This window comes from Poecilia formosa, unplaced genomic scaffold, assembly GCF_000485575.1.
Source record: "Poecilia formosa unplaced genomic scaffold, Poecilia_formosa-5.1.2 Scaffold661, whole genome shotgun sequence".
Taxonomy (NCBI): domain Eukaryota; kingdom Metazoa; phylum Chordata; class Actinopteri; order Cyprinodontiformes; family Poeciliidae; genus Poecilia; species Poecilia formosa.
Window position 1 is genome coordinate 18,085 of NW_006800600.1, and position 26,967 is coordinate 45,051.

At 49.2% G+C, this 26,967-nt stretch overlaps 3 protein-coding genes across 11 annotated transcripts in view; 1 reads left to right on the forward strand and 2 right to left on the reverse strand.

Annotated features, from left to right (window-relative positions):
• Window positions 1-1,722: 1,722 nt before the first annotated feature.
• Window positions 1,723-11,799, reverse strand: nfxl1 (nuclear transcription factor, X-box binding-like 1). 5 transcript variants are annotated; one of them, XM_016666107.1, is made up of 25 exons: window positions 11,680-11,799; window positions 11,129-11,288; window positions 10,868-11,047; window positions 10,688-10,797; window positions 10,419-10,549; window positions 10,248-10,292; window positions 10,032-10,165; window positions 9,837-9,922; window positions 9,646-9,721; window positions 8,499-8,596; window positions 8,188-8,302; window positions 7,988-8,112; window positions 7,751-7,873; window positions 7,575-7,665; window positions 6,262-6,382; window positions 6,034-6,190; window positions 5,865-5,956; window positions 4,965-4,986; window positions 4,556-4,678; window positions 4,330-4,484; window positions 4,189-4,258; window positions 3,363-3,467; window positions 2,592-2,672; window positions 2,394-2,447; window positions 1,723-2,271 (listed from the first exon to the last, which is right to left on the reverse strand). In XM_016666107.1, exons 1-25 carry the CDS (start codon window positions 11,782-11,784, stop codon window positions 2,077-2,079), a joined length of 2,754 nt encoding a protein of 917 aa, XP_016521593.1. In that variant the 5' UTR covers window positions 11,785-11,799; the 3' UTR covers window positions 1,723-2,076. The 5 variants fall into 5 exon arrangements, with proteins under 5 accessions (XP_016521593.1, XP_007542197.1, XP_016521594.1 ...); XM_007542135.2 differs by having other exon boundaries at window positions 11,129-11,291; window positions 11,672-11,759; XM_016666108.1 differs by having other exon boundaries at window positions 11,129-11,285; window positions 11,672-11,734.
• A 432-nt stretch (window positions 11,800-12,231) lies between these two features.
• On the reverse strand, window positions 12,232-20,158 carry cnga1b (cyclic nucleotide gated channel subunit alpha 1b). 2 transcript variants are annotated; one of them, XM_016666112.1, is made up of 14 exons: window positions 19,839-20,158; window positions 17,690-17,793; window positions 17,513-17,584; window positions 17,167-17,427; window positions 16,990-17,094; window positions 15,646-15,752; window positions 15,392-15,566; window positions 14,827-14,963; window positions 14,584-14,756; window positions 14,175-14,300; window positions 13,800-13,952; window positions 13,487-13,718; window positions 13,240-13,415; window positions 12,232-13,159 (listed from the first exon to the last, which is right to left on the reverse strand). In XM_016666112.1, the coding sequence occupies exons 4-14, from the start codon at window positions 17,340-17,342 to the stop codon at window positions 12,917-12,919; spliced, it is 1,803 nt and encodes a 600-aa protein (XP_016521598.1). In that variant the 5' UTR covers window positions 17,343-17,427; window positions 17,513-17,584; window positions 17,690-17,793; window positions 19,839-20,158; the 3' UTR covers window positions 12,232-12,916. The 2 variants fall into 2 exon arrangements, with proteins under 2 accessions (XP_016521598.1, XP_016521597.1); XM_016666111.1 differs by having other exon boundaries at window positions 17,690-17,796.
• A 4,266-nt stretch (window positions 20,159-24,424) lies between these two features.
• LOC103130679 (CD276 antigen homolog) overlaps window positions 24,425-26,967 on the forward strand; it is a 4,414-nt gene continuing 1,871 nt past the window's right edge. For 2 of the 4 annotated variants that reach the window (XM_007542139.2, XM_007542140.2), the window contains exon 1: window positions 25,899-26,328. In XM_007542139.2, coding sequence (XP_007542201.1) covers window positions 26,262-26,328 — 67 coding nt within the window. In that variant the 5' untranslated portion in view covers window positions 25,899-26,261. Of the gene's footprint in view, window positions 25,486-25,898; window positions 26,329-26,967 lie in introns of those variants that run through there. The other 2 variants (XR_001660348.1, XR_001660347.1) reach the window with 2 other exon arrangements.

Below are 26,967 nucleotides of genomic sequence, written 5' to 3' on the forward strand. Positions count from 1 at the left end.
GGAACACACACACTGAACACACACACTGGGAACACACACACTGAACACACACACTGGGAACACACACACTGAACACACACACTGGGAACACACACACTGAACACACACTGGGAACACACACACTGAACACACACACTGGGAACACACACACTGAACACACACTGGGAACACACACACTGAACACACACTGGGAACACACACACTGAACACACACACTGGGAACACACACACTGAACACACACTGGGAACACACACTGAACACACACTGAACACACACACTGAACACACACACCTGCGCTCTCTCTCCGTCTCACACACCCCAGGTGGCCTCCTGCCTCCTTCTTGCTGCTGCCGTCAGCCTCATGACCTGAACCCGGCCAGGTTCTGCTGGACCTCAGATGTTCTGGACACCAAGGACCGGGAACCTGCCACAGATTAGCGGTCCAGAATGTCCAGGTTCTTCTGGACTCAGTACCAGGCTCAGGTTCGGATTGGTACCGATTCTAAAGGTTCGGGTCCAGATTAAGGTCTGATTTAATTTAGATTCTAATCTGGACTCGGATCTGGAATTGGGTTTGAATCTGGACCTGGTTCTGAACTCCAGATTTAAATCTGGATCCATATTTATTCAGAGACCAGACAGAATCGGCTCTGGGTCGGTTCTGACTCGGTTAAAGGTCTGGATTCAGTTGGTTCTAAAATCCAGATTAATCTGGATTTTAACAGTGGTTGGTCATCCGGGTCCAAACTCAGGAACTGGTTCCTGTCTCGGTCCAGGACCTGATTAATGGATCCTGATCGTAACATCAGAACCTCAATCTAAACCCGATTCCAGATCAAGTCAGAATCCAGATTAAAGCAGCAGATTGGATTTAAATCCAGATCCAGAGATTAGTTTTAGATTGATGTGAACATTTGGGTCTGGATTGGTTCTGGTGTAGAATCATCTCTGAGCTCAGATCTAGATTGGTTCTGGACTGACTATGATTCTGGTTCTGGACGTTAATCTGGATTAAAACCAGGATTTAGATCTCGACTCTGGTCGGTTCCAGTTTAGGTTCTGGATTTTGATCTAAACTGACTGTTTTAATCTGCATCCAGATTAAGGCTGGAAACTGGGCTCATCCGGGTCTTCGCTCTGTTCTGGACCAGCAGAACCGGTAAAACCAGTAGAACCAGTCTGGATTTAAACTGGGATGTCCAGAAACACAGATCTCTGCTCCAGTCTGGCAGAGTGGACCTCACTGAGGAAACGAGTCACTATCCAGAACTGATAAAGGTTCTGGTTCCAGGTCGGTCCAGTTCTTCAGCCTTTCCCGGTCAGACCCAGACGGCCCAGTTGACCTAGAGACCCGCTAACCAGTGGAGGGTTGATCTCTGATGTTCTGAAGGTTTGATCCGGGTTGGTGGATGAGGACCAGAACCAGAACATGAGGCAGCAGCCCGTCCCTCCAGAGCAGCAGAGGTTCCCTTACAATACCCAACAGATTATATAACGGACCTCGGTACCAGCAGGTTTGGACCCGGCCGTTCCAACAGAACCATCGCCGTTTGGACCTGGCAGAACCAGAACGTTCTGCTGCTTTACATACACATGAAGTCTCCTCTGCTCATCGTCGCCCCCTGCTGGCCGACGGCTAAACGTCCAGACGGGTCAACAAAAAGGTCAGATTTAAACCGGACCGCTGGGGTCAGGAGGTCATGATGGTCAATGATGGCAGCATGGAGGTCAGAGGTCAGAGTTTATGGTTTATTTCTCAAAAACAGAAAGAAAATCATGAAAGAATAAAGATTTTACAGGAAAAACATTTTCTCCAGTATGCTGTGAAACGGCCGTCTCTGATTGGTCTGAACACAGATGACCTTTTGACCTCCTGTGGAGCTCCAGGGGTCATTTTCAGTTTGATAGGCAAGAAAAGTTACAAAGTTAACAGGAAATAAAGAAGAAGAGGAAGAAACACCAGCTGGAGGACCAGCGTCTGATCTGGAGGATTCATTTAAATCAAAGAAGAAGAAAACATGAACCGTTCCCGTTTGTCCTGCAGCTTCTGGATGACAGGGGTGACCTTTGACCCCTCAGGCCTGGCTCAGCAGGTAGTAGGCAGCAGCAGACAGCACAGCGCCCCCCAGTGGCAGCAGGAGGAAGGTGGTGCACCTCCTCCTCCACCTCCTGGCTCGCTCCTGCTCCTCGTCCACCTCCTCCCTCCGGCCGCGCCGCTTCGACCTCCGACCTCCTCGCTGCTGCCGCTTCTCAAAGGCCTCCAGCTCCTCCTGGTGGAGCAGAGGGAGAACGGCAGGATGAAACCTCCGGACCAGAACCAGATTAATGGACCAGAGGTCGGATCAGCAGAACCGAACCTCCCTCTAAGAACCCGGCTGTCCTCCAGACTGACCTGAAGCTTCTTCTGCTCCTCCTCCAAGGCGGCTTGTTGCTCCGCCTCCTTCACCTGGAGGACAAACACAGTCAGACCAGGTGTGTGTGTGTGTGACTCCAGGTGTGTGTGTGTGTGTGTGTGCAGGTGTGTGTGTGTGTGTGTGTGTGTGTGTGTGTGACTCCGTGTGTGTGTGTGTGACTCCAGGTGTGTGTGTACCTGGCTGGCCTTCCTCTTCTGGTCTTTGCAGACGAGGTCACACTGAAGTTCGCTCTGAGCCGCCAGAGAACACATCACTTCCTGAAAGGACAGCTGGAGGTCACATGACGCTCTCAGCCAATCAGGAGGCTGGTTTATGCAGATTTATGACTTCATCAAGGGTTTTTTATTTACCGTTTTTTTAATTTCACATAATTTGGATATTTTCACATCTAACAACCTTAAGGTTAAGCACTGCTAACTAACAGTTAGCTACAGTAACAGTAAACAGTTACGCTAAACCGCAAGACCCACATGGTATTTAATGGAAGCTAATGCTAAGGCGCTAAAACAACACGGTATCTAGCATTAGCTCATGCTATGAGGATAAACCAACATGGTATCTGGCATTAGCTCATGCTAAAGCGCGACACTGATGTGTATTTAGAGTTAGCTGACGCTAAAACGCTATCAGAGCATGAATAAGACGCTGAACTACTTCAGGAATCCTACAGTCAACAAACCAAAACTTCAAAGCAGCAAATTAGAGCTTTAGAATTTATCTGGAAAAAATGATTTATTTAAAGCTCCTGAAAAATGCTAAGGCACTAAATGAAACATTAGCTCAGCTACAAGCTGATCAGCTGATCGCTGTGACCAACAGGGACTGAGAAACCAGCCCAGAGGGTTAAACTGATGCTTCTTGTGTTGACCTTTGACCTGCTGGCCTCCAGCAGCGTCTCCACCCATCAGACAGGAACCAGAACCAGGAAGTTGTTGGTGACTGTTTACCTTCTTGATCCTCTTGCATGGACACCTGAGCTTCACCTTCTGCTGACACGTCTCCTCACACACACCTGGATGGCACACCTGTTTGCAGCGATGGCCGCAGCTCAGCTACACACAGAGAGAGAGAGAGAGAGTCAGCGCTCCAGACAGAGCAGAGCAACAGAACCGGGTCCAGCCTGAGGGTTCTGGTCCAGTGAAGGCAGAGAAAACAAACCATGTGTCTCTAAACACGGCTGTTAGATCAGAGAGTCTGAGAGCAGACCCCCCTCTGACCACCTCCAAGCATCCTGCCCTCTGATTGGCTGCAGCTCTGGCCTCGCTCCAGCAGGCAGAAACCTTTAAAGGGCCGGTCTCATGTTTTACACCCATTTTATGGCCTCATCCAGTAACTGTTACCTTCAGCTGTTAGGAAAATGCCAACAGCTATATCAGTACTTTTAAAAGCTCTGTTTCTGAAGCTCCGCCTCCAGGAAGTCATGGCTCCTGTATTAACCCTTTAACAGCGTTTCCACCAGAGCTCAGCAGATCCACCAGCTGTTTGTTAGCTGAGGGGGGGAGGAGCTGCGTCTCGAAGGCGGGGCTAGGTCCAATCAGGCGTTTATAAACACTAAGTGGTTGTCATGGAGATTACAGGATTTATCAAGCACGAAGGAATCAAAGCAGCACTGGAGGTTTGTTTTTGATGAGGAAAAACATTAAAACATGAGTTGGTTTTACGTGTCACCGGCCCTTTAAGACCACATGCTCCACATGCATGAGCCACTTCCTTCAGAGCAGGAAGTGGCTCCATAACGAGCCAATCAGAAGCCCCCCCCCTGTGTGCGTGTACCTCTTTAGGACACTGGTTGCTGCAGGAGCCCAGCTGGATCCTGGTTGGCTCGTCGGCGACCGTCAGCTTCCTGCAGACAGCTGATTGGTTCAGACCCAGCACAGCCCTGATGGATGGCGTTGCCATGGAAACCCCACTCACCTGCACTCCAGGTAGAGCGTGCTGATCCGGCAGTGGCAGCGCTGGCGGAGCATCTGGCTGCAGGGGGGGCAGTCGCCAGGGTGACAGGGGCGGGGGCAGGGGTGGGGGCAGCCGGGGGGGCGGGGCTTACCACAGCCTTCCTCACACGCCTCGCACTGCGGGGACATCCGATTGGTTAACGGGGCGCCCTTCCTGCTGCATTCTGACCAAGGAGAGGCGGTCTCACCTGGTTGCCGTCGGTAACCAGGTGGCACTCCCGGCTGCAGCTGTGGTTCCCGCAGGCCAGCGGGCGCCCGCAGGCCCGACCACAGGAGAAACGGCCCTGACGGTGACACGGGACCGGGCTCACCTGCACACACACAGAACCAGCAGCTGGAGCAGCAGACGGGCCGGGACGCAAAGGTCACAGAAGGTCAGGGAAGGTCAGAGAAGGTCAGAGAAGGTCGCAGCAGATAGAGGAGCTGGGAGGACAGCGGCTGACATTTACAGAAAACAAAGAGCCGACAGCAGAGATGGAGAGATAGGAGGAGGAGGAAGATACGGACCGGAACCGAGACGACAAGTGGGACTCAGCAGAACTCTGCTGCAGAGTGAACAGACAGCAGGAGGAAACGGGTTCTGGTTCTGGTTCTTACCTCGTGCTCCCCGAAGCAGGACCTGAAACACAAACAGAGAAACCATCAGAGGGGAGGAGGCAGAGAACGGTCCGGTCTCGGTCCAGCTGGCAGGAACATGGTTCTGGACCTTGGTCCGGCCCGTTTCAACCTCAGAACTGTTCTGGTTCTGTTTGACCACAACCTCTGACCTGGTTACCGCTCTGGAGCCTGAGCAGAACCCAGGAACCGGGCCAGAACCTAACCCAGCTTGAGCTCTGTCCTGGACCCGGATCACAGCGGTTCTGAAGGCCCGCCTCCAGCTGCTGACGCCACCGTCCCTCTGATCCGGCTGGGAGGTCAAACAGAACCGGGTCCAGATCCGGGCCTGGCAGGGAGTCAGAACTTTGTTCTCACAGGACAAACAACCCCCAGGGTCCGACTGAGCACAGCTCCAAATCAGAACCAGAACCAGAACCAGGCTGTCGCAGAGCTGGGTGTTTGGACCAGAACCAGGATGGGAGCGAGCTGCTGCGGAGGTGAACTAATGACTGCTATCAGAACCGTCAGGCGGGCTCAGCGCCGCCAGCACTAATGGGTCATGACAGAACCGGGCCCAGCAGAACCTGACTCCTGTTCATCTGGCTTCTGGCCCAGTTTGATTCTAACAGAAGCTTCCAGCTTTGGGTCGGGTTGAATCAGAACCAGATGGTTCTGGTTAAAACAAGCATAAACACTGAGAGCATAGAGCTAGAGAGACTAGATCCGCCTCATGGACGTAAACACACCAGGTTAATGTAACCTAGATAGTCGATATAGATCGGCCTTCACATGTGAACAGAACCACAGAGCTCAGAATCGGGTCACTTCCTGTGAGTTCAGTTTACATCTGTGCTGTTTCAGTCTGACCAGAACCAGAACCAGAACCGGGTCGGTACCTACGTGGGGATGGGGACCTGGCAGGGCGGGCAGGGCAGCGCTTTCTTCATGAAGGTCGGTTCCGCCGGCTGCTCCCACGGCCCGGCCAACTGGACCTGAACACACAGAGGCAGAGCGGTCGGTTCCGATCGGACCCGGTTCAGACCCGGTCAGAGGGGTTTCCACGGCCTACCTGCTGGGACCGGACCAGAACCAGGTCGTGGCAGGGCTGGGGGCAGGCGTGGCGGCAGCCGGGCAGCGGCAGCAGGCAGGGGCGCGCGCAGGGCGGGCAGGGCCCCGGGTGGCAGCGGTGGGGCTCCCCGTCCCGGTGGTGGCAGCTGGGGGGCAGCCTGCGGGCAGAGACAGCGCTGACGACCCGCCGGACCTCCGGAACCGCCGGCACGCCGGGTACCACACCTACCTGCAGGGCTCCCTGCAGCGGGGCGGCTTGGTGCTGCGCTCTCGGCCGCACGGAACCACCAGAACCGACGAGCCGCAGCTGCAGCGGACCGGAACCGTCTCTGGACACGGGTAGCAGCTTCCTGGGGACGGACAGTGGGTCAGGAACCGGACCGACTTCAGAGGTCTGTAGAACCCAGTCCAGGTTCTACAGACACCTGAACCAGACCAGTCGGATCAGAACCAGAATATTCTTGACTAAAACTTTTGGACCAGAACCAAGGATGAATTCTGGTCCAGAACCTCAACAGAACTTCATGGACCTGGAGGAGGAGGCTCAGGTCAGTGATCAGAACCGGTCCGGTCCCAGCCGGTTCTGTTTGGACCCGGTCAGAACCACTGCAGGGCTCATTAAAATGCCTCAGAGGCAGCAGCTGATCGGCCCGGCTCGCCTGCTCCAGATAACAGACGGGTTCTGGTTCTGATCCGGCTCACGTCAACACTGCAGTCTGAGAGGTCAGAGGTCACACTCTCACTAACCGGACCGATCCGGCATCAGAACCAGAACCAGGTCCACACAAACACAAAGCGCCACGCGCTCAGCTCTTATCGGTCAGGCATCGCCGCGGCAACGGAAAGGTCAGAGCAGCCAATCAGCACGCAGACGGCCGCACGCTGCTGGGAGCCAATCAGAGGCTGAGATGGTTTATCAGGAACAATGGAGACACACACTGACTGACACACACACACTCGCTCTCTCTCTGCTTCAGCTCAGTGTGTGTGTGTTCATCAGTGTGTGTGTGTTTATCAGTGTGTGTGTTCATCAGTGTGTGTGTTCATCAGTCGGGGGAAATGTCAGCTGAATGAGCTGCAGAAGGTGTCAGGGGTCAGAGGTCAACCTGTGGCCTTCCAGCTGAGGCTCAGTGGAGCAGCCAGAACCGACCCGACAGCCAGAGGAGGTTCTGGAGGCTCTGGGACCGGATCGGACCGGGTAAATCAGGTCACAGAGACCAGGAGAAACAGGTCAAAGCGGATCAACAGAACCGCAGCAGAACCCAGCTCCAGTTACCGTGGAGACGAAGCCTTTAATCTGAACTCTGAATGGAAAACAGAAATTTAGTTTCTGAGAGAAATAAAAATGTATTTATTATAGAAAACAAAGGTTGGTTCTGTTCATGTTCTGGTCCAAATAATCCTGGTCAGGGTAAAGGTGCAGGACAGGTGAAACAGGAAGTTTCCCTTCTGAATGTTATTTTCTGTTTCTGAGTCACAGACGAAGAAAATTTACCTGGAAGTTTTTCAGCTGATCAAATAATCACTGATCGATGCCGTTACCTTGGTGACAGACGGAGGGACACTTATGGTTCCGGCAGCCCAGAGTCCGACCACAGATCTGATCGCAGGGCGGGCAGTTACCAGGGCAACACTGAGACACAGAGCATCATGGGAAAGTGAGTTTAAACCGGACTGCTACCTGGTCATCAGGTGAGGGGCTAAAGACGACCTCTGACCTTCCTCCTGCACTGGTGTCTCTGGCAGTTCCTGGTCTGGGGACACTTGGCGTCACAGAGATACTCCTTATGGCACGCCATCGGCTTCCTGTGGCGCCCGCAGCGGCACGCCTTCTCCACCTCCTGCAGGACGACAGCGGTACTGCAACTGCTGCTGCTGCTGCTGCACAACGTGTGTGTGTGTGTGTGTGTGTGTGTGTGTGTGTGTGTGTGTGTGTGTGTGCGTGTGTGTGTGACCTGTCTGCAGGTCTCGCAGCTCCCTCGGTGGCATCGCATCGAACACGTGTGCTTCAGACATGACAGGCGGCGGTCACACGTGTCGCCGCAGGGCAGCACTTCCTCTGTGCACGGCAGAGACGACTCTACACACACACAAACATGAGTTCAACACCAGAACCAGAACCGGACCGCAGCAGAACCCGGTGCGTGTTTCTTACTGGTCTTCCCACAGGGACAGGATCTGCTGACAGAGCGGGGACATGGAGGACACGCTCCATCGTGACACACTTCCTCACAGGTGTGGTTCCCACAGGACAGATGCGCTCCACACACCTGACACACAAACACTGGGTCAGAAACCCAATCCAGGTCCAATCGGGTCAACTGGACCCAGCAGACCTTTTATATATACTGATTCTAGACAGCAGGGGGCGTCAGAGCTGCGTTAATTAGTCTATTTGTCCCTATGAGGATGAGCTGTTAGAGCTCTGGCTCCCCCCCGTGGCTGGAACTGGTACTGCACCAATACCTGCTGGCAGGTCCAGCGGGGGCTGGCACAGGGCCGCTCTGCTGTCTGCCGTCCACACACACACCTCTGGAGGCTGACCCTGGGACAGGGGGGGCACTCTGACACACACACACACACAGAAGGTCAGTCTGAGGTCACAACAATGTTTCACAGGCTGATACATGAATCTAACTGGAAGCAGAGCCACTGAAAAATTCAACATGGCCGCCATGTTGAATTTGACAATGAATACATCTGGTGTCATATCATGCAAACTGGACCCATAAAAATATAATTTTCTGATAATTTTTGTATTTTTCAAGATGGCCAACATGAAAAATTACTTTTGTGTGGTGCCAAACCACAGAAATCATATATATTTTCTTGATCTTGTGTTTATTTTTTTTTGTTCGTTTTTTCTAGTGGACATTTGTCAAGATGGCTGCCATGACTGTATTAGAGAATGGATCTAAAATGTGCAGTACTTATCGTCAGCTAGCCAAAAGTTAGGTTCACTGATCACTAATCCGCTAAACAAGAATCTCAGCTACAATATCGCCAAACACAAAAATATTAGCAGAAGCTAAGTGTCCTTCCAGACTGGTGAAACTAGCTAACAAAGTCCTTGGATTCTGATTCTGATGCATATTATTACTTTATAGTTGTATGAAATGGATGACCAAAGTGGTAAACATTTGATGTGACACAACGATCATCCATGTCATGAAAATGGGGAACATTTTCAGACAATTATGGGTTTAAAAGACTCAAAACTGTTCCCATCCAGAAAAATCCTGAAATTAAAGGGACCGATATGGAAAACATCCAACCGGAGGGGTTAGCATGCTGATGCTAATGCTATTATTCACACCTGGAAGATTTGGGCCTCAATATTCTTCACCACCGGGTACAGGTGTGTGTTTACCTGTGTAACATGGTACAGGTGTGTGTTTACCTGTGTGACACGGTACAGGTGTGTGTTTACCTGTGTGACACGGTACAGGTGTGTGTTTACCTGTGTGANGGTACAGGTGTGTGTTTACCTGTGTGACACGGTACAGGTGTGTGTTTACCTGTGTGACACGGTACAGGTGTGTGTTTACCTGTGTGATACGGTACAGGTGTGTGTTTACCTGTGTGACAGAGCTGTGTACAGGTGTGTGTTTACCTGTGTGACAGAGCTGGGTACACGTGTGCTGCTTACAGGCCAGCAGCTTCCCACACTGCTGCTGGCAGGACCAGGACTGGAAACAGAGAAAACAATGTAAAACTGAGACAGAAACAAGATGGCCGCCTTGCCTAACAGGTAACATACTGACGACTCATAGGAGCCTGACACGACCACCTTCAGACAGCTACCTTGTTGCTACAGCGACGGGGGAGGGGCTTAGCTTTGCCACACAAGCAGGACACGGACACCATCTTTGGACATGGCGGACACGGACCTGGAGACACGCAGAGACGGTACAGGTTTAGGCTGGTTGCCATGGCGCCCGCTGACTGAGGACTGGTTCTGGCCGGTAACCAGCATCAGATCCAGGTGTGTGCGGTTACCAGGGTGACAGAGCAGCAAGCAGGTGTGTCCACAGCTGGGTCTGAGCTCCTGCTGGCAGATGGAGCCACAGGAGTGAGGAACCAGCCAGGGGTCGGCTGGAGGGTCCTGCAGCTTCCCGCAGTAGCACATGTACCTGAACGCAACACGGAGACAAGAGGGCCCAGCGGGTCAGAACCTCAGAGCCAGACTCTGGACCAGTCAAAGTAAAGACCTACCTGTTGGGGGTGGCGCTGGGAGGATATTCAGTTCTGCACTTTGGACTGAGGAGAGGATGAGGAGAGTTAGAACATTCCTGCAGGCAGTGAACGCACCACAGGGTGATTGAGTTACAATCAGATGACTGAAACGGTAGAACCAGCCTGAACGTAGCAGTCTGTGTTCCTCACCAGGGCCAGGGATGCTGCTTCTGACCAAAGTCTTCATCGGTGGCAGAGGAGATGAGGAAGACCGAGTCTCTGGCCCACTTCTGGATGCAGGGCAGGTGGAAGAGGGAGAAGCAGCCGGAGCAGCTCCACACCTGGACAGGTGGAGTAAACCCTGAGTTCAGACTGACAGGAGGACTAAACCCTGAGTTCAGACTGACAGGTGGACTAAACCCCGAGTTCAGACTGACAGGAGGACTAAACCCTAAGTGTGTGTGTAGGTGTGTGTCTACCGGCTGCGTCCTCTTGACTGAGGCGATGCAGATCAGGCAGGTGAGCGCTCCAGACTGGAACATGTCGCTGAGGTACTGGCCGGTTCTGGTCAGAGCCGACGCATCACCGCCTGATCAGAGAGAGAACAGGTCAGAACCTGAACCAGACGGTGGTCCCGCTCAGAGCAGAACTGGGCTCACCTGTCTGGCTGGTGTAGGAGGTAAAGGTGGACTCCAGGATCCTTCCTCTCTGTCCGTCTCCATCATCATCATCGTTATCTTCATCGGAGGAAGAGGAGCTGACCCGGCTCTCCACCAGGCGCAGGGCTGTGGCCTGGTTGGACCTCCGGATCTCCTCGAACTTGGACTGGACCGACTCACCTGCATAGAGAGGGATACAGTTGATGTCCTGGATCAGTCCTGGACCGGTTCTGACCCACGGGGCTCCCAGATCTTCATCACCTTTGGCAGGTCCAGGGTTTGTCTTCTCTCCCCGTCCTGCTGGGACCCCTGGCCTGTCCTTCTGCAAGGGGCGGGGCCTCTCACCTTGACCCTCCTGACCCCGGCCCCGGCCCCTGCCCTGCTGTCTCCAGGCCGGCTCCATGGCAACGCCTCCAGGCTCTGACTGTACAGACAGAAAAACCTGGAGTTACAGCTAACTGGACCAGTGCGCATGCGCCAGGTGTGTGTGTGGAGCTGAAACTGGGCTCGGTTCGGCTCCACATGGACCCCACCACCAGCCTGGGTTCTACCTCTGTCCCGGACCGGGCCGTTTCCTCTCGGAACCGGCGTAAACCAGCAGAGTCACATTACCTGTCAGCCAGGCTAACAGAGACAAGCTAACAGCCGCTGAGGTTCGGATGAAAGCCGTCGGAACCAGCCGAACCCCGGCGGTAGCTGCCTCTTAAGCACATACAGCGCTGTTAGCTGAAGCAGCGGCGGCAGCAGCTTCAGCCCCAGAGCTCAGAAACAAACAGAAGAGCCGCAGAAAGAAGGAAAACTCACCTCAGCAGAGCAGAGAGGAGCCGCTGGACGCCGCTCACCGCTGCGCATGCGCACTGACCTGCAGGGGCATGCTGGGTCTTGTAGTTCTTAATGGGGTGGTGCCTCATAGACATCTGGTTAGACTGAAACTACATCTCCCATAACTCTACGAAACTCGCGCGTGAAGACACGAACTGTGACGTGTCACTCTGTATCTGCGCATGTGTGTTTCTCTGCTGGGTAAATAAATCTGAATAAATCTGATTCCCTCAGTAAAACCAACTTCATTTGGCAAAGTAAGTGCACCCTGATTCTCCGTCTGGTGGAAGTTAGTGAACCTACTTCATTAGTCTAGTGTTTTCAAATTGGGGCCGCCAGGGGGCGCTAAGGAGGACACAGAAAGCTGGGGAAGACAATGTTATATTAAATAATATTTTTACAGTAAAATTTTATCGGGTTTTCAGTCATTATTACAACACATAAGCTAAAATGATTTATTTAAATGTTGTTTTCCATGCTCATGCTTGTAGTTTTTTTTATCTATAGTATTTAGCAGGATATGAAATGAACAGAAGCGGGTGTTAACTTTCTTATAAAATATATTTATTTCAGCACAGTTTCTTCATCACATGTTGCATCATTAAAAAGCATCAGTTAAAGCCCAGAAGACCTGGTCCTGAATCCACCTGGGTCAGGAGGAACATGCCAGTCTCTGGTTCTGGTCTGCAGCCCATAAACAGGAAACTAAAGCATGCCTGGAAAAAATGGACATTGGTTGAATTTATGTTATTAAATCTAGAGGGTTTGTAGCGCTCAAGCAGTTCTGGATGAACCTCAGACCAACTGGCATTCAGGTCTCAGGGTGAAGATTCTCCACTACGTTCAGACAAGCTAGCAGCCAACGTACTGTTTCACATGTTACATAGTAATTACAACAGTTTATGTTGTAATTATTCTCAGACATGAGGAAGAAACACTACATGCAGGTGAAACCTTCTCCTCTGGACTGCTGCGTCCTTCAGGATCCACTGAGTCTCCTTTCCAACAGGACGTGTTCCCAGTGCTCCTCAGCAGTCCCCAACACCGGGGCATTAATACTGTACAGTCGTTAACTCAGAGGACTTTAAATCTAAGGATCCATAATTACATATTTATTAACTTTAATTTGAGTCTTGTTGAATTTATGGATTTATCTAATTTCTCGTCTCCTTCAAGTCCTTTTATCCTCAAACTAAAACTCAAGTTCTTCTGTCCTCCACCATCTTCTTATTTCTTCTCTTCTTCTTTGGTGGTCTCAGGTGTGGGAGGGGGCGGAGCATCACCAGGTGCGTCCTCCCGTGGCGGCACCAGCTTCTTCTCCAGCCGGGTGACTCGATGTTTGAGTTTGCTGTGAGTCGCATCGTGTTCTGCCAGCAGCCGGGCGTACTGGGTCTGCAACGTGTCCAGGTTGCTCGTCATCCTGTCCACCTTCTCCTCGATCTCTTTGGGGTCTGGGCCCTGGGCTGCCAACTAGTGGACCAATGGAGAACATGTTATTTTCAGGAACACTTTAGTAGCCTCGTGCCCTAAGCCGCATCCTGTGGCCATACCTCCAGATCCAGCAGTCCATCCTTCATCAGAATCTGCCGTCCCTTTTCCTCCAGCAGAGCTTTAGCGTCAGGATACTCTGTCAGCGCCTCCATCAGGTCGTCTTTGGAAAGACAGAAGAGGTCGGAGTACCCGATGCTCCTGATGTTAGCTGTCCTTCTGTTTCCTGCCTTACTACCTGTTGACACCAAGAGGAAATGTTTCTAATGGTTCTGTAGGAGAGACCTCCAGTCCTTCATGACCTCTCACCTTTGATAGCCAGGATACTGATCTCCCCAAAGTAACTTCCTTCACTTAGAACAACGAACTGCGTGATGCCATCATCAGCAACCACAGCCAGCTTCCCTTCCTTGATGATGTACATCTCCCTGCCGATATCACCCTTCTTGCAGATGTAGTCTCCTGGACTGAAGACCTGCGGCTGCAGCTTCAGCACCAGCTCCACCAACAGACCAGCCTCACAGTCCGCAAAGATCCGGACCTGCAGAAGGAACCAGAGGAATCTTTACCAAAGGTCTGTGTCCTTCTGTCTAAAGAGGAGGAACTTGAAGCAGGAACAGACCTTCTTCAGGGTGTCCAGATGTACGTTGATGGCGATCTCAGCCCTTAGCTTGTCAGGAAGGTACTTCAGAACCTCTCTCTCATCCACAGCCTTCTTATTGGTCCACAGGAAGTCAAACCACTTAATCACTCGCTTTTCCAGGTCTTTAGTTACCTACAGAGGAAGAAAAAAAGGTTTTAGAATAAGTCCATTACCTTGACAAGAAGAAATGCAGTTATGGTTCACAGGTATAGATGTTTAAAGATGTTTGCTGATTAACTTTACAAATGTTGGAAGATCTCCCAAACCAGCTGCTTCAAGTTCCTCCAGCGACTTTCCAGACAATAACTTTGAATAGATTTACGGAATGGGAAGCCCATAAAGAGGGAACTGCACCTTTCGGAAACTCATGTACTGCTTGATGGCGTCGATCCGGGCCTGGAAGTCGGCTCTGGCAGCGTTCATGTTAGTGATCATCGAGCCAACGTTACCAACAATGGTGGCAAAAATCAGCACACCCACCTGGAGGACAGGAACAAGCCATTTATATAACTTCTGACAGGTAGGTCTTTAGACTTCACATTGCTTTGATAAGAGTTTAGGATTTCTGTCGCATCCGAAACCACAAGCTTCAACAAAGCTTCATGCTTTTATCAGGGAAGGTGCATTTTCACATCCATCCATCTTTATGACGTAAGACACGGTCACTCAGCATGACGCACACCAATTCCTTTCCAAGTTGTAAATATTACAGAACTAAGAATAAAGGCAAATAGAACATATGGTTCTCTGAGGAATAACCCACCAGGAAGTCCGTCACAACAAAGAAGTACTCTGAGTTCTCCACAGGGGGCGGCGTTTCTCCAATGGTGGTGAGCGTTAGCGTGGACCAGTACATACTGTAGGCGTACTTCCTCACCAGACGGCCAAACTCAGGGTCCGTCGGGTCGGGATACACGAACCTGTCAGAACCAAAACCTGAAGGGAAAAACTGGTAAGTAGAGTTAGAATAAATAGGGTTTATTTCAGAGGAACCAACATGCCCTACCGATGGCTTTGGAGAAGGAGTAGTACAGGCAGGCATTCCAGTGGATGATGATGAGAATGTACATGACAAGGTTGGAGATACGTAGAGCATTGGGGTAATTGGTTCTGGTCTCAGTGCGCTGGAAGAACTCCATCATCCTGAAATGGAGACACAGGAAGTGAAACCGGTTCAGAGATCCAGAAGTTAGAAGCTCCTGCCACTGGAGTAAAACAGGGCTGACTAAATTATGGACTAAACTCAACCCTGGCACACTGTGGTCCCAACTTTGGACCTGAAGGTGTATGGATTACATTTTTCAGCAATATTACCACAAAAATTTACCTATAATAATCTTGAGACTGAACGATGGCTAGCTGAAGGGAATTATTTGAAAATGTGGGTCCAATGGAGACACCAATGGACCCAACTGAAACCTGAACTTTCTAAGATAATAAATCTGACGTCCAGTGTTAAGACTGTTTCCATGAATATGGTGGTCGGCATTTTGTCTATCCTTGGATTCATTTCCCACTACTTGTGTCTAGAAACTCAAGCGTTGATGAACAAGTAAGAGAGTCTCGGTTACCTATTGAACCTTAGAAGCTTGTTGAGGCGGATCTCTGGGTAGGTGATACCAAGAATGAGGTATAGGATGTCAGTGGGAATCATGGAGACCAAATCCAGTTTGAACTGGAAGGTTTTCATGTAACGTTCACGCAGTTTCTGCTCGTCTTTCACCAGTAAACCCTGCTCCAGGTAACCTATGGTCACATGTATGCTTCGTTAGTACACAGGTGTGAAAACAATTGCTTGATTATATTAGTTAGAGTGCATTCAGACCTGTTCTGGTTCTGAAAATCATGTCCATGATATAAATGACGTCACAGATAAAGTCCACAATGAACCACATGATCAGGTAGTCGGTCTGAAGCTCCTCAAAGCAAGCCCTGAAAACAGACACAGTGTACGACTTCTTCAATATGACAGTTAGACCCGGAGACAGTCCAACTGTGACCATCTCTAACAGCTGAAACTAAGACTGGCAGTGAAAGGTAGGGCTTGATTGTACCATCCCTGTGGTAGAGTATACCTGGTATCCACTGACTGGCCTTGACTAGAGGCAATCAAAGGCTTGGGCTGTCTGTCAAACTGCATTCATGTTCAAATCTTATTATACAAACATGATTCTGTGATCTAATACATTGTCCCAGGTCTCAAACTGACAAAGAGGGAACAGCTAGTCTTTCTGCAGCCCAAAAATAAGGTCAGCAGGACTATACCGGTACTTTAAGGATAATATCTGCTGTCCTTCAGGTTGATTTATCTGATAATACCTGGAGACTGATAGACCCCAGCTTGGTCTTCAAACCTGCTAGTATCCATTCAGATCGTGGGAAATGAAGGAATTTGACATGAGACATGTGGGCAATCAGTATGCTCGACTATGAAATCTCAACCGTCCGTGGACAGAGTCACAGAAAATGCACCTGAGTATGTGGGAGCATGAAGTCTACCCTCCCTGTTAGATGAAGCTAATTTCTGCTGATGACTTCTCTACTCTCCTTCTGTCAGCCAGTTCCTTGGTTTGGTTCATGACCATAGTCGAGACAGAGGATGCAGATCAACCTTTGACTCTTCTTGAGTCATTGCCCCATGATGAAGTAGGTGCTGGTATTTCCTGTCAGCTCCACCATGGCAGACTGGTGTTGCTTGCATATTACAGCTGCTGGTCTCAGTTCTCAGTTTGAGCAAGAGAAACTCCTTCAGTTGAGTCATTCCTGATCTGAAAGCACCACTCCACCCTACTCTGGCTGTGGTCTCAGACCAACTGGACCAGATGGTACCTCATGTTCAGCTGGACTCTACAGGAACCTGATGCTGACAGACCTCGTTTCCCTGCTGTGTGTCTGGTACCTGGCTATGATCTGGTATCTGGCTATGATCTGGTACCTGGCTATAATCTGGTATCTGGCTATGATCTGGTACCTGGCTATGATCTGGTACCTGGCTATGATCGGGTATCTGGCTATGATCTGGTACCTGGCTATGATCTGGTTCCTGGCTATGATCTGGTACCTGGCTATAATCTGGTACCTGGCTATGATCTGGTACCTGGCTGTAATCTGGTACCTGGCTATAATCTGGTACCTGGCTATAATCTGGTAACTGGCTATAATCTGGTACCTGGCTATAATCAGGGTCCAGTTGTACATGACTGGGATGGTGATGATGAAGAGCCAGTGGTAGTAGGTGTTCCCAGCTGGATCGATCACTGTGATCTCTTTTGCCCTGCAGACAGAAAACATCAGTCTGTGAATCATGAGGCATCATTTTATGGTTTCAGGGACCCGGTAAACCTACGCCTCCTCCTTGGCCTTCTTCTCTTTCTCCAGCTTCTCCTTCTCTTTCTGTTTCTCCTTCTCCTTCTCTTCCTTCTCCTTCTGTTTCTGCTCCTTCCTCTCCTTTTTCTCCTGCTTTTCCTTCCTGAGGAAACCAGAAAACAGAAACTGAACTTTGATGAAATCCACATCAGTCATCACCGTCCTGATGAAAAGCAGTCAGACTTACTCTCTTTTCTCCTTTTTCTCCTTCTTCTCTTTCTTTTTCCTCTTCTTCTCCTCCCTGAGAAGCAGATTAAATTATTATCATTAGTTACAAGTGACCTTGTGTCTTCTTGATGAATTGTATCTAAATGAATATTTCTTACTCCTCCTCTTCCTCGTTGTTGTTGCTGTTGTTGACATTGAACAGAGCTCCAGCTCCGGCTCTTTGGGATCTTCTGGAAAACAAAGTTACACATCAGGGTCCAGCCCCGATACTGGCCCCTGCTGACCTGGAGGGCCAACCAGACCTGGTGTTTCCACCAGGACTCAGGGAAACTCACCTGAGCCCCTCTGTGACATCACCTGGCTCCGCCCCCTCCTCCATGTCCTGCAGCACGATGCTGGGGATTAGCGGTGCTACCTTCGCCATGGCGATACAGTTGGTCTGCTGAGAGGGAGGAACGTTGCTCTTGGTTAAAATCTACTTTAACATTCAGGTTTTGGTGGCTTTTAGAGAATATGTTGGTTTTTCTGGTGAATTTGAACTGGAACCAGTTTCAGGATCCTGATCGTAACTGAATTTTTAAAATTCAAATCGATCATCCCTGAGCATGACTCCTCTAATGCAACCTGATCACAATATGAGCAAAGACTGAAGGTTTCTAATTGTTCATCATGCCTGATTCCCTTCATCAGTGATGAAACAGCAGATTGAAGCAGGATTCCTCCGAGACCTAAGACCTGCTTCACCTGATCCATTATTGGCTCGTTATCAGAGCTCTGCAGAACTGGACTGCAGCTGGTGAGACATTTAGCTTGAGGAATGCAGTTTATAGGATTAAAATTGGAGGATTTGATGAGCCTGACAGACCAACACAGCGTCTCATCCAGAAACCGTCTGATGGTCCTTTGTCTCTGAAGAACCCTCAGGGGTCAGAGGTCAAATGTCTGCTGTAGATGACTGAGTCCATCAGAGACATGATGAGATGAGAGGTTCTGTTCACCAGAACCCCCCAGGAGACGAAGCAAACCTCCAGAAAACTGGAGCCAAAGTCTCCTGATGCTTTCTCTGGTTCAGCCTAACAAACCACCTGCACAGTGAGGCATGGTGGTGGCAGCATCATGCTGTGGGTATGAAGAAGCTGATCAGAGCTGATGGAAGATCAGGATGGAGATAAATCAGATGAGACTGGGCTGGAGGTTCACCTTCCATCAGGACAGCAGCCTGAAGTATTATGGGATGTTCAGACTCAGGGGCTGGAACGGCCTAGTCCAGGGGTGGGCTCTCTGCTAATCTGATAATGCGCTAGCAGCACAGCTAATTTTACATTTAGGGTTTTAGATGTTTTGCTAACTTTGAAAACTTTAACTTCCCCTAAACTAGTTTTTCTAGAGAAGATGTGAAACGATAATTCAGTTTTGAAAGGGCTAACTGTAACGTAGCCCTCAATGCTATGGTGGGATAGCACTTTAGCATTAGCTTCTGCTAAATGCTATGGTGGGATAGCACTTTAGCATTAGCNAATGCTATGGTGGGATAGCACTTTAGCATTAGCTTCTGCTAAATGCTATGGTGGGATAGCACTTTAGCATTAGCCTCTGCTAATTACCATGTTGGAGTACTGCTGTAGAGTTGGCTTCTGCCTGACGGAATGGTATAGCTCCTTAGCATTAGCTTATGCTAATTACCATGTTGGCATAGCACTTTAATGTTATCTGATGATTATTGCTTTAGGTTTATTGTTGAATTCAGACACCGACTGAGGGACAAACTGAGGAGCATGATGGGAAACGTGAAGGTTTGAGTTGGTGGAAGGATCTGAACATCTGGAGCTAAATGATGGAGTTCATGTTGAACCCAGCAGGTTGGTGGAGCCACTGAGGGCCATGGAGGCCGAGGAAACACCTGGAGGCTGAAATACGTTTAAAATCATTTAAAAGATGATTTCCTTCATGGTAGAGATAAATCCTGGATCCATCTGAACTCTGCTTCCTCTGATGATAAACTGATTCATCCCTGCTGTCCTCAGAGTCCAAGTTTCAGCTAAAACCCCATAAATCACAGATTATATGTTGGTTTATGAATAAATCTGAATATTTAGACGTTTTTAAAGCAGATTATTTCCACAGGAAGCTCTGATGGAGGTTTGACCATCATGTTTTACCCTGCAGTTGTTCCTGTCTGACTCCAACCTGGTGAAGTTTCCTGTCTGGATCTGCTGGTTTCCAGACGCAGCAGAACATCTGGACCAGTTCCCTCAGGTCAGAATATCTGGACCGGTTCCCACCAGACCAGTTCCCTCAGGTCAGACTAACCAGACCAGTTCCCTCAGGTCAGACTAAACGGATCGGTTCCCTCAGGTTAGATGAACCGGACCGGTTCTCTTCAGGTCAGACTAATCAGACTGGTTCCCTCAGGACAGACTAACAGACGGTGAATAACCATGAATCTGTCCATAACGTTGGTCCCTCTGCCCATTATCTCCTTACCTGTCAGCTGATAATCCCGGGTTATGTGGCCTAGATCCCCCGACTGCCCTCCAATCACATCACCATGGAAACAGCGGGACGCCCCCCCACGCAGAGCCTCCTAAACACCCCGACCCCTAGAGGAACCCAGAGAGGAGAAACGAGGAGAAAACGGGAGAAACACGAGAGGAAGGAGAGGAGCAGCGGTTCCTGCAGGAGTCTCCTCTGTCACCCTGACAGGGATAAACGGATTATAGCAGGGATGATACGTCTGAGGCTGGACTGGACCGGGACGGACTGGACCAGGATGGACTGGACCGGGACGGACTGGACCGGGACGGACTGGACCGGGACGGACTGGACCAGGATGGACTGGACCGGGACGGACTGGACCGGGACGGACTGGACCGGGATGGACTGGACCGGGATGGACTGGACCGGGACGGACTGGACCGGGATGGACTGGACCGGGACGGACTGGACCGGGATGGACTGGACCGGGATGGACTGGACCGGGATGGACTGGACCGGGATGGACTGGACCAGGATGGACTGGACCGAGATGGACTGGACCGGGATGGACTGGACCGGGATGGACCAGGATGGACGACCTGGACTGGACCTGGATGGACCAGGATGGACCTGGACGGACCTGGACCCTCGGCAGGTTAAACCAGGATCCAGGTTCAGGTCTGCAGGTGGAGCTCTGGGTAAGAACCTTCCTGTGTGTTTAAATCAGCTGAATGTTATCAGGCGTTCAGCAGGTGGAGGGGCGAGATGATGATGATGATGGAAGGAAAACGACTCAGAAGAAGAGAATCTCAGAAAGTGAGGAAGAGGAGGAGAGGAGGAGGGGTGAAAAGTGAGGATGGTTGGATTACAGAAATCCTGCTGAGTCAGCGCTGGACACTAATAACACACACACACACACACACACGCACACACACACGGTGGGGCGGCAGCTTTGATTGGCTTACTGGGAATTATCTGAGTGTGTTAACGAGGCTGATGAAGTTAAACGAAGCGTCGACCAATCAGAGTCCGTCGTTCAGCCTGAGGCCCCAGAAATGTTTCCTCATATCTGGGTTACAATAATATTCATATTCTGACTTCCTGTCAGCTGCAGGGTAGCCGCGCCCTCTGGTGGCAAATTAGGAAAATAACACGCGCACACACACACACACACACACACACACACACACACTGCTAACACCTGCAGTTAGTTTTACCAATGTTTTCCTTTAATAGTTTGTACATTTTTGATAAATTGTGATTTTTTTTAGAAACAAAGAAAATGAAACATTTGTTTTAGTTTTTAGGTTTTTATTAAAGTGATTTCTACAACATGCTGAACCAGACATCAATAATCAATAATCAATAATCACACCATGAACAATTCAGCCTCCAACCAGAAACATTTTCCCTGCAACCCGACATCAGAATTGATGCAAATATTAATAAACTAAATGATTTAAACCCATAAATGATGGAGGTTCCCTCGCCGGTTCCCTCCACCTTCACAGTCGGGTCAGCAGGGTTGGCACAAAACAGGAAGACATCAATCAGGACTTCCAGAATCCGGTCGACTCCCTGCGTTGACCTGTTCGCTCCCCGTCCGGCTCCCTAATACATGCTAACACGTACTGGCCCTATGGTGAGGTCTGCCAGTGGAGACGGACCCAACCCAACGAGAACCAAACCGGATATTAACCAACTAGAGCGACATGAAGGAGCTGAAGCCGTAACTACGCCTCCTGGTGGCTCAGAGGGGAAACAGCTGCAGGTTGACCTCTGGGTCCTTACAGAAAACATTCAGACCCACTGATGACTTGAACTGTTCAGTGAAACCGGTTTCTGATCCGATCATATCTCAGGCTCCCTCTGTCTGACTCCTGATTGGTCGCCCAGCAGTCACCACGGAGATCAGGTCTCCATCTGGCCCGTCAGTCTTCAGCTCCACCCAGATCTTCTCGTCCAGCCAGACCTCGGTGCTGGACTCCACAGGCTGGGTGTGGGCGGCATCGGGGAGGCCCTCATGGTCAGGATCGAGGTCCACACTCCAGAGGTGATGACTGAGCTGCAGACTGGACAGAGGGACAAACAGTGTCTCTGACTCAGAGGGATCATAGATTGGCATCTGCACCTCCCACACCTGTCAACATCATTGGTGGCGTCACACACCTGCTTCTGATCGTAAAAGCCTGGATGGCGTCCTGAATGTAGATGCAGAGAAGTCGATGAAGAGCTGGTCTCTGCGTGTGACGAGGTTGGAGGATCGTTGTGGTTGCTGATGGTGTTCTGGGGAAATGTTAAAAGGAGTTCTAACCCTAACCCTGATAAGTTGTTTCTCCCCCATTAGCACATTTAGCAGTGAGTGAATGAGGATGATTGACAGCACTAAGACCCTCCTACTGGTTCTGATTGGTTGGTTTGGTCAGAACATTGAATTACTTTAACCAGTAATAGTAATTCAGGAAGGAGATGGAGGAGATTGATTGTTTTCACAGATTATCTGTCTCATAACAAACTGACATGGTGACAGCTTTAACAAATATGGAGAAAACTAGGGCTGTTGTAAACAAATATTTTAGTAATCATCGATTATTCATATGATTAATCAAGTAATCGGATAAAAAAAAGATATATAAAGTTATGTACTGCAGCTTGAATAAAATGCAACTACATGGCATTTTTAGAAGTCTGGATTGCTTTATGTGTATTTTGCACGTTGCTTCTGACTGTTTCTCATGGGGAGACATTTCAGTATCTAAAACTAATAGAAAAACTTAAGCAACCTACTTGCATACTGGATGTGGGACTGTTGGATGTTAAATTCATGAGCAGAAAATATTGTGCTAATTATCAGTATTGAACCAAAGAAAGCAAGGCAGATGCAGACCTTTAAAATTGTGACACTTTTTATGGGTCAAATTGACTCAAAAAATTGTAACAGCAGCTGCGCGAGGGGCAGGGGGCCCAATATTCCTGGCAGCGCCCCTGCTGGAGGCCCCTGAATGTCTGGAGGCCCCTGAATGTCTGGAGGCCCCTGAATGTCTGGAGGCCCCTGAATGTCTGGAGGGCCCCTGAATGTCTGGAGGCCCTGAATGTCTGGAAGGGCCCCTGAATGTCTGGAAGGGGCCCCTGAATGTCTGGAGGCCCCTGAATGTCTGGAGGCCCCTGAATGTCGGGAGGCCCCTGAATGTCTTGAAGCCCCTGAATATCTGGAGGCCCCTGAATGTCTGGAGGGCCCCTGAATGTCTGGAGGCCCCTGAATGTCTGGAAGGGCCCCTGAATGTCTGGAGGCCCCTGAATGTCTGGAAGGGCCCCTGAATGTCTGGAAGGGCTCCTGAATGTCTGGAAGGGCTCCTGAATGTCTGGAAGGGCTCCTGAATGTCTGGAAGGGCTCCTGAATGGCCCCTACCAGCACCTACTGAGTTTCTTTGCCTTGATATCTCAGTCTTATAATTCTAGATCTAGAGTTTCTAACATAGAAAACTGATGTAGAGTTAAACCCTCTGAGCTCTTTGGTCTTTAATTCAGTCTGCAGCCAAGTTGTTCTAGAGGTTAAAGATATTATCAGAGTTTATTTAGTAAAATATCATCAGATGTTTTTATTTCATAACTTCATGACCTTTGACCTTCTCTCCTCTGGTCTGTTTAACAGCTTCAGTCTCAGATCAGCAGCAGAAACATTAAATCAGAGAAACATGGACTAGATTAGTTCTGTAGTGTCCACATGATGATACAGTTTGATCTGATTAAATGTTAATCTTGTTCATTGGGCCCCTTTTTACTCTGAGCCCCCCAAAGGTTTCTGTACGGCCCTGGTGTTTAGATCCTGTTGAGCTGGAAGGTCCAGAGACTCTGGAAAGTCTTGAAGCCTGGCTGACTAGATGGACTTCCACAACCTTCAGATCCGTCTCCTATCATCGCTCCGCATCTGACTTGGGTTGAAAAGCTGCGATGAAGAAGAGACTAGAGTCTCTCCAGAGTCGAGCTGGGATCAGGTTCACAGTCACACCAATCAGTCTGAGGAAAAAAGTTAAATATGTCACACCAAACATTTAGTTTAGACCTAAACATAGATCCATGGAGAGACAGACGGTATATTTCATGTCATTTAGTTTGCAACAGTTGACAGCAGTGGATCACTTTGAGTTGAATGAGTTGATGTCACTCCATGACACCAACTCTCTCTTCTGGTTTCCTTGGTAATAAACATTTTTCCTCATTTTTGAAAACGATTCACTATTCTGTCTGTTCTGTTCCAGCAGCCAAGACCGAAAAGGAAAGCAACAATATACAACTTTAAGATATAAAATGATAAAAACTAGTTTAATCTGATTACTGAACTGAAAGTGGCATCAGGTTAGATTAGCAAACCTGAATTTTCCGTCCGTGGGTCAATAAAATATTTCTGTTTTTTCCAGCTTCAAAGCGACTGAAATGTTTCTGCTTCCGGCTTCATCCCACAGCATGGTGGGTTTTCTTCAGGCTGTAACATTGTCAACATGTTATAGTTATTACTGATAGATGCTTAAATTCATGTTCAGGAACAAATCGATTCCTCTGAACGGCTCCCTGCTGTGAACGGTGGGACTGTTTTTCATCACGCTCTGATCACCTCAACGATTGTTATCTTTATTTAAATTAAAGTTATTTAAATAACAATAGCATTTGTGTAAAAATCTGAACGTTAAAAGGAGCCACAGGCCTCCACCCCACAGCCACCATGTTGTTACAGGAAAGAGTTCTGATTGGTCCACAGCCGGTCGGACCGGTCTGACCTGTTACCATGACAACAGTTCACTGTGACGCACCAAAACAACGCATGCAGCCGCTCCTCATGTAAATGAGCTCTGCACAGCAGCGCTCTGCTCAGTACGTCTAAATATTTAAAAAGATCATGACTGAACAAATCATTAAATTCAGATAATTGTCTGAAGCTGGTATAAAGACCCCAGGCTGACCTGATGATGGGTTTGTCTTTGACTCGTTTGTTTCTTTGGTGGAACAAAATGACTGAAACTTCCTGATTCCAGGAAGTTTTTGTCAAGGCGTAGATTTAAAAATCTGAGGTATTTTTCTGTTTTGACTCAGATGTTTGCAGTGTCTTGAGTTGTTTATTAAGGTACAAATTTAGGCTCGACAAGTTTTAAATTCACTGTTTCATCGCCAATAAATCAGGTATGTAGTGCTGAGAAAACACGTAGCAGGTGGAGCAGGTGGAGACGTCCTTTATTCGTTTTGTTTTAGATTAAATTCAGAAATAAAATCCTTCACAGGCTGAGAGCTGAACTGTCAGACCAGCAGCTTAAAATGATGGTATGTTGAATAAACTCACAGGTTCAGGATAATCTGCTTTACTAACACCTTCTCTTGTTTTGTGATGAAAAGTTTAAACCCTGTTGCCATGACAACCCAATGGGAACAAGCTGCAGAGCTAACAGTAGATCCTGTCAGCTGATGGAGACAGGTGGAGCAGCTCCGGTCTGGACTCATCCACCAATCAGCATCCAGCTCATAGCGTCACCTGGTTCCACCTGTCTGACCAGAACCACTGATTTATCAGCAACCAGGCAGGAAATCTGTCATTCAGGATGGAAACCAGTCACTGCACCATCAGCTGTACTGGGCGGCTGAACTTCATCAGCTTTAAACCAGACAGGTGAGAAATATTCTGTTTCTACTGACGCAGGTACAATGTCTCGGTTAAAGACTCTGGCGACCAGAATATTGATCTAAACAATCAGATCAATATTCATCTGATGAGACCAGAGAGATTTATGGTCTTTTCAGGTCATTTTTTGATTTATTTGACCAACATTTCACCAGGAAGTTCTCTGAGGTTTAACCTCTTCAGGGGAAACTGGAATATGACTCAGTCTAAAGGACTGGAACCAGTTTAGTTCCTCCAACGTCAATGACATCCTGGACCAGGACTGGATCAGGACTGGACCAGGACTGGATCAGGACAGGACCAGGACTGGATCAGGACAGGACCAGGACTGGATCAGGACTGGACCAGGACTGGATCAGGACTGGACCAGGACTGGACCAGGACTGGATGAGGACTGGATGAGGACTGGACCAGGACTGGACCAGGACTGGATGAGGACTGTAGTTAAACTGGACAGATTATTCTGGAATATGAAATATTCTCCTTATGAAGCAGCCACCGCCGTCTGAAAGTCAGGAGGAATTATTGGACCAGAAATCAAATGTTGTTGGAGCAGGAAGTGAAGTATGGAAACCCGGAAGGTCAATACTTCAGGTGTGCGTCATGCGTCAGGTGCGCATGCGTCAGCAGTTGGGCATTTACCGTTTCTGCTGTGTCACGTACCGTAGCAACCGGAGCAAAAAACCTTTCCATTTTTCATAAAAGCTTATTTATTTTTGGTATTTTCTGGCTAAAGAATATTTTTTACCTGAAGATCCAACAAAATGGCCGCCAGACAAGCTGTGGTTTGGACTTTTCTCTTGTTGAGCGTCTCCATGATCGAGGCCCCACGTGAGTCTAATTACAAGTAAAACTGGTTGAGTTTAACGTGTCTCATCCTGTAAACAAACAGGAAACACATTAAGAGGTTGAACAGAGCTCCACGTTTGGATGTTTTTACTGTTCTGGGTGTAAATGATCCTGATTTGCTGGCTGAGCTTCGTGGCGCTCTCCGCTGCAGGTTCACTTCCTGGTTCTGTCAATGTGCCGTTTCATTGAAGACGAGGTGAAACTTTTCACATTCTGCTGAGAATCGTTTCCTTCGCCGTCTTTGAATATGTAAAGTTGCTTCTTGTTCTCTCTGAGCCTCTGTGGGCTCTGCCGGGTCTCCAACCCGACCTGGTAGAACCAGGTGGGTCTGGTGTAGCAAGGATGGACTGGGGCCCCCAGACGGCCCCAGGGCCTCTGAGTCTGGATCATGATTAAAGGTCCGCAGAGGACAGAAATGGTCGTTGTATTGAGGTGAATATTAAGCTTAGTGAATCATAGCTTAATGTTTGGTTTTCATTTATTTGAAAAACAAAAAAGCAAAGGGCCCTGAATGTCTGGAGGCCCTGAATGTCTGGAGGGCCCTGAATGTCTGGAGGGCCCTGAATGTCTGGAGGGCCCTGAAAGCAAAGTCTTTCTCCTTAAAATCAATCTTTCATAACT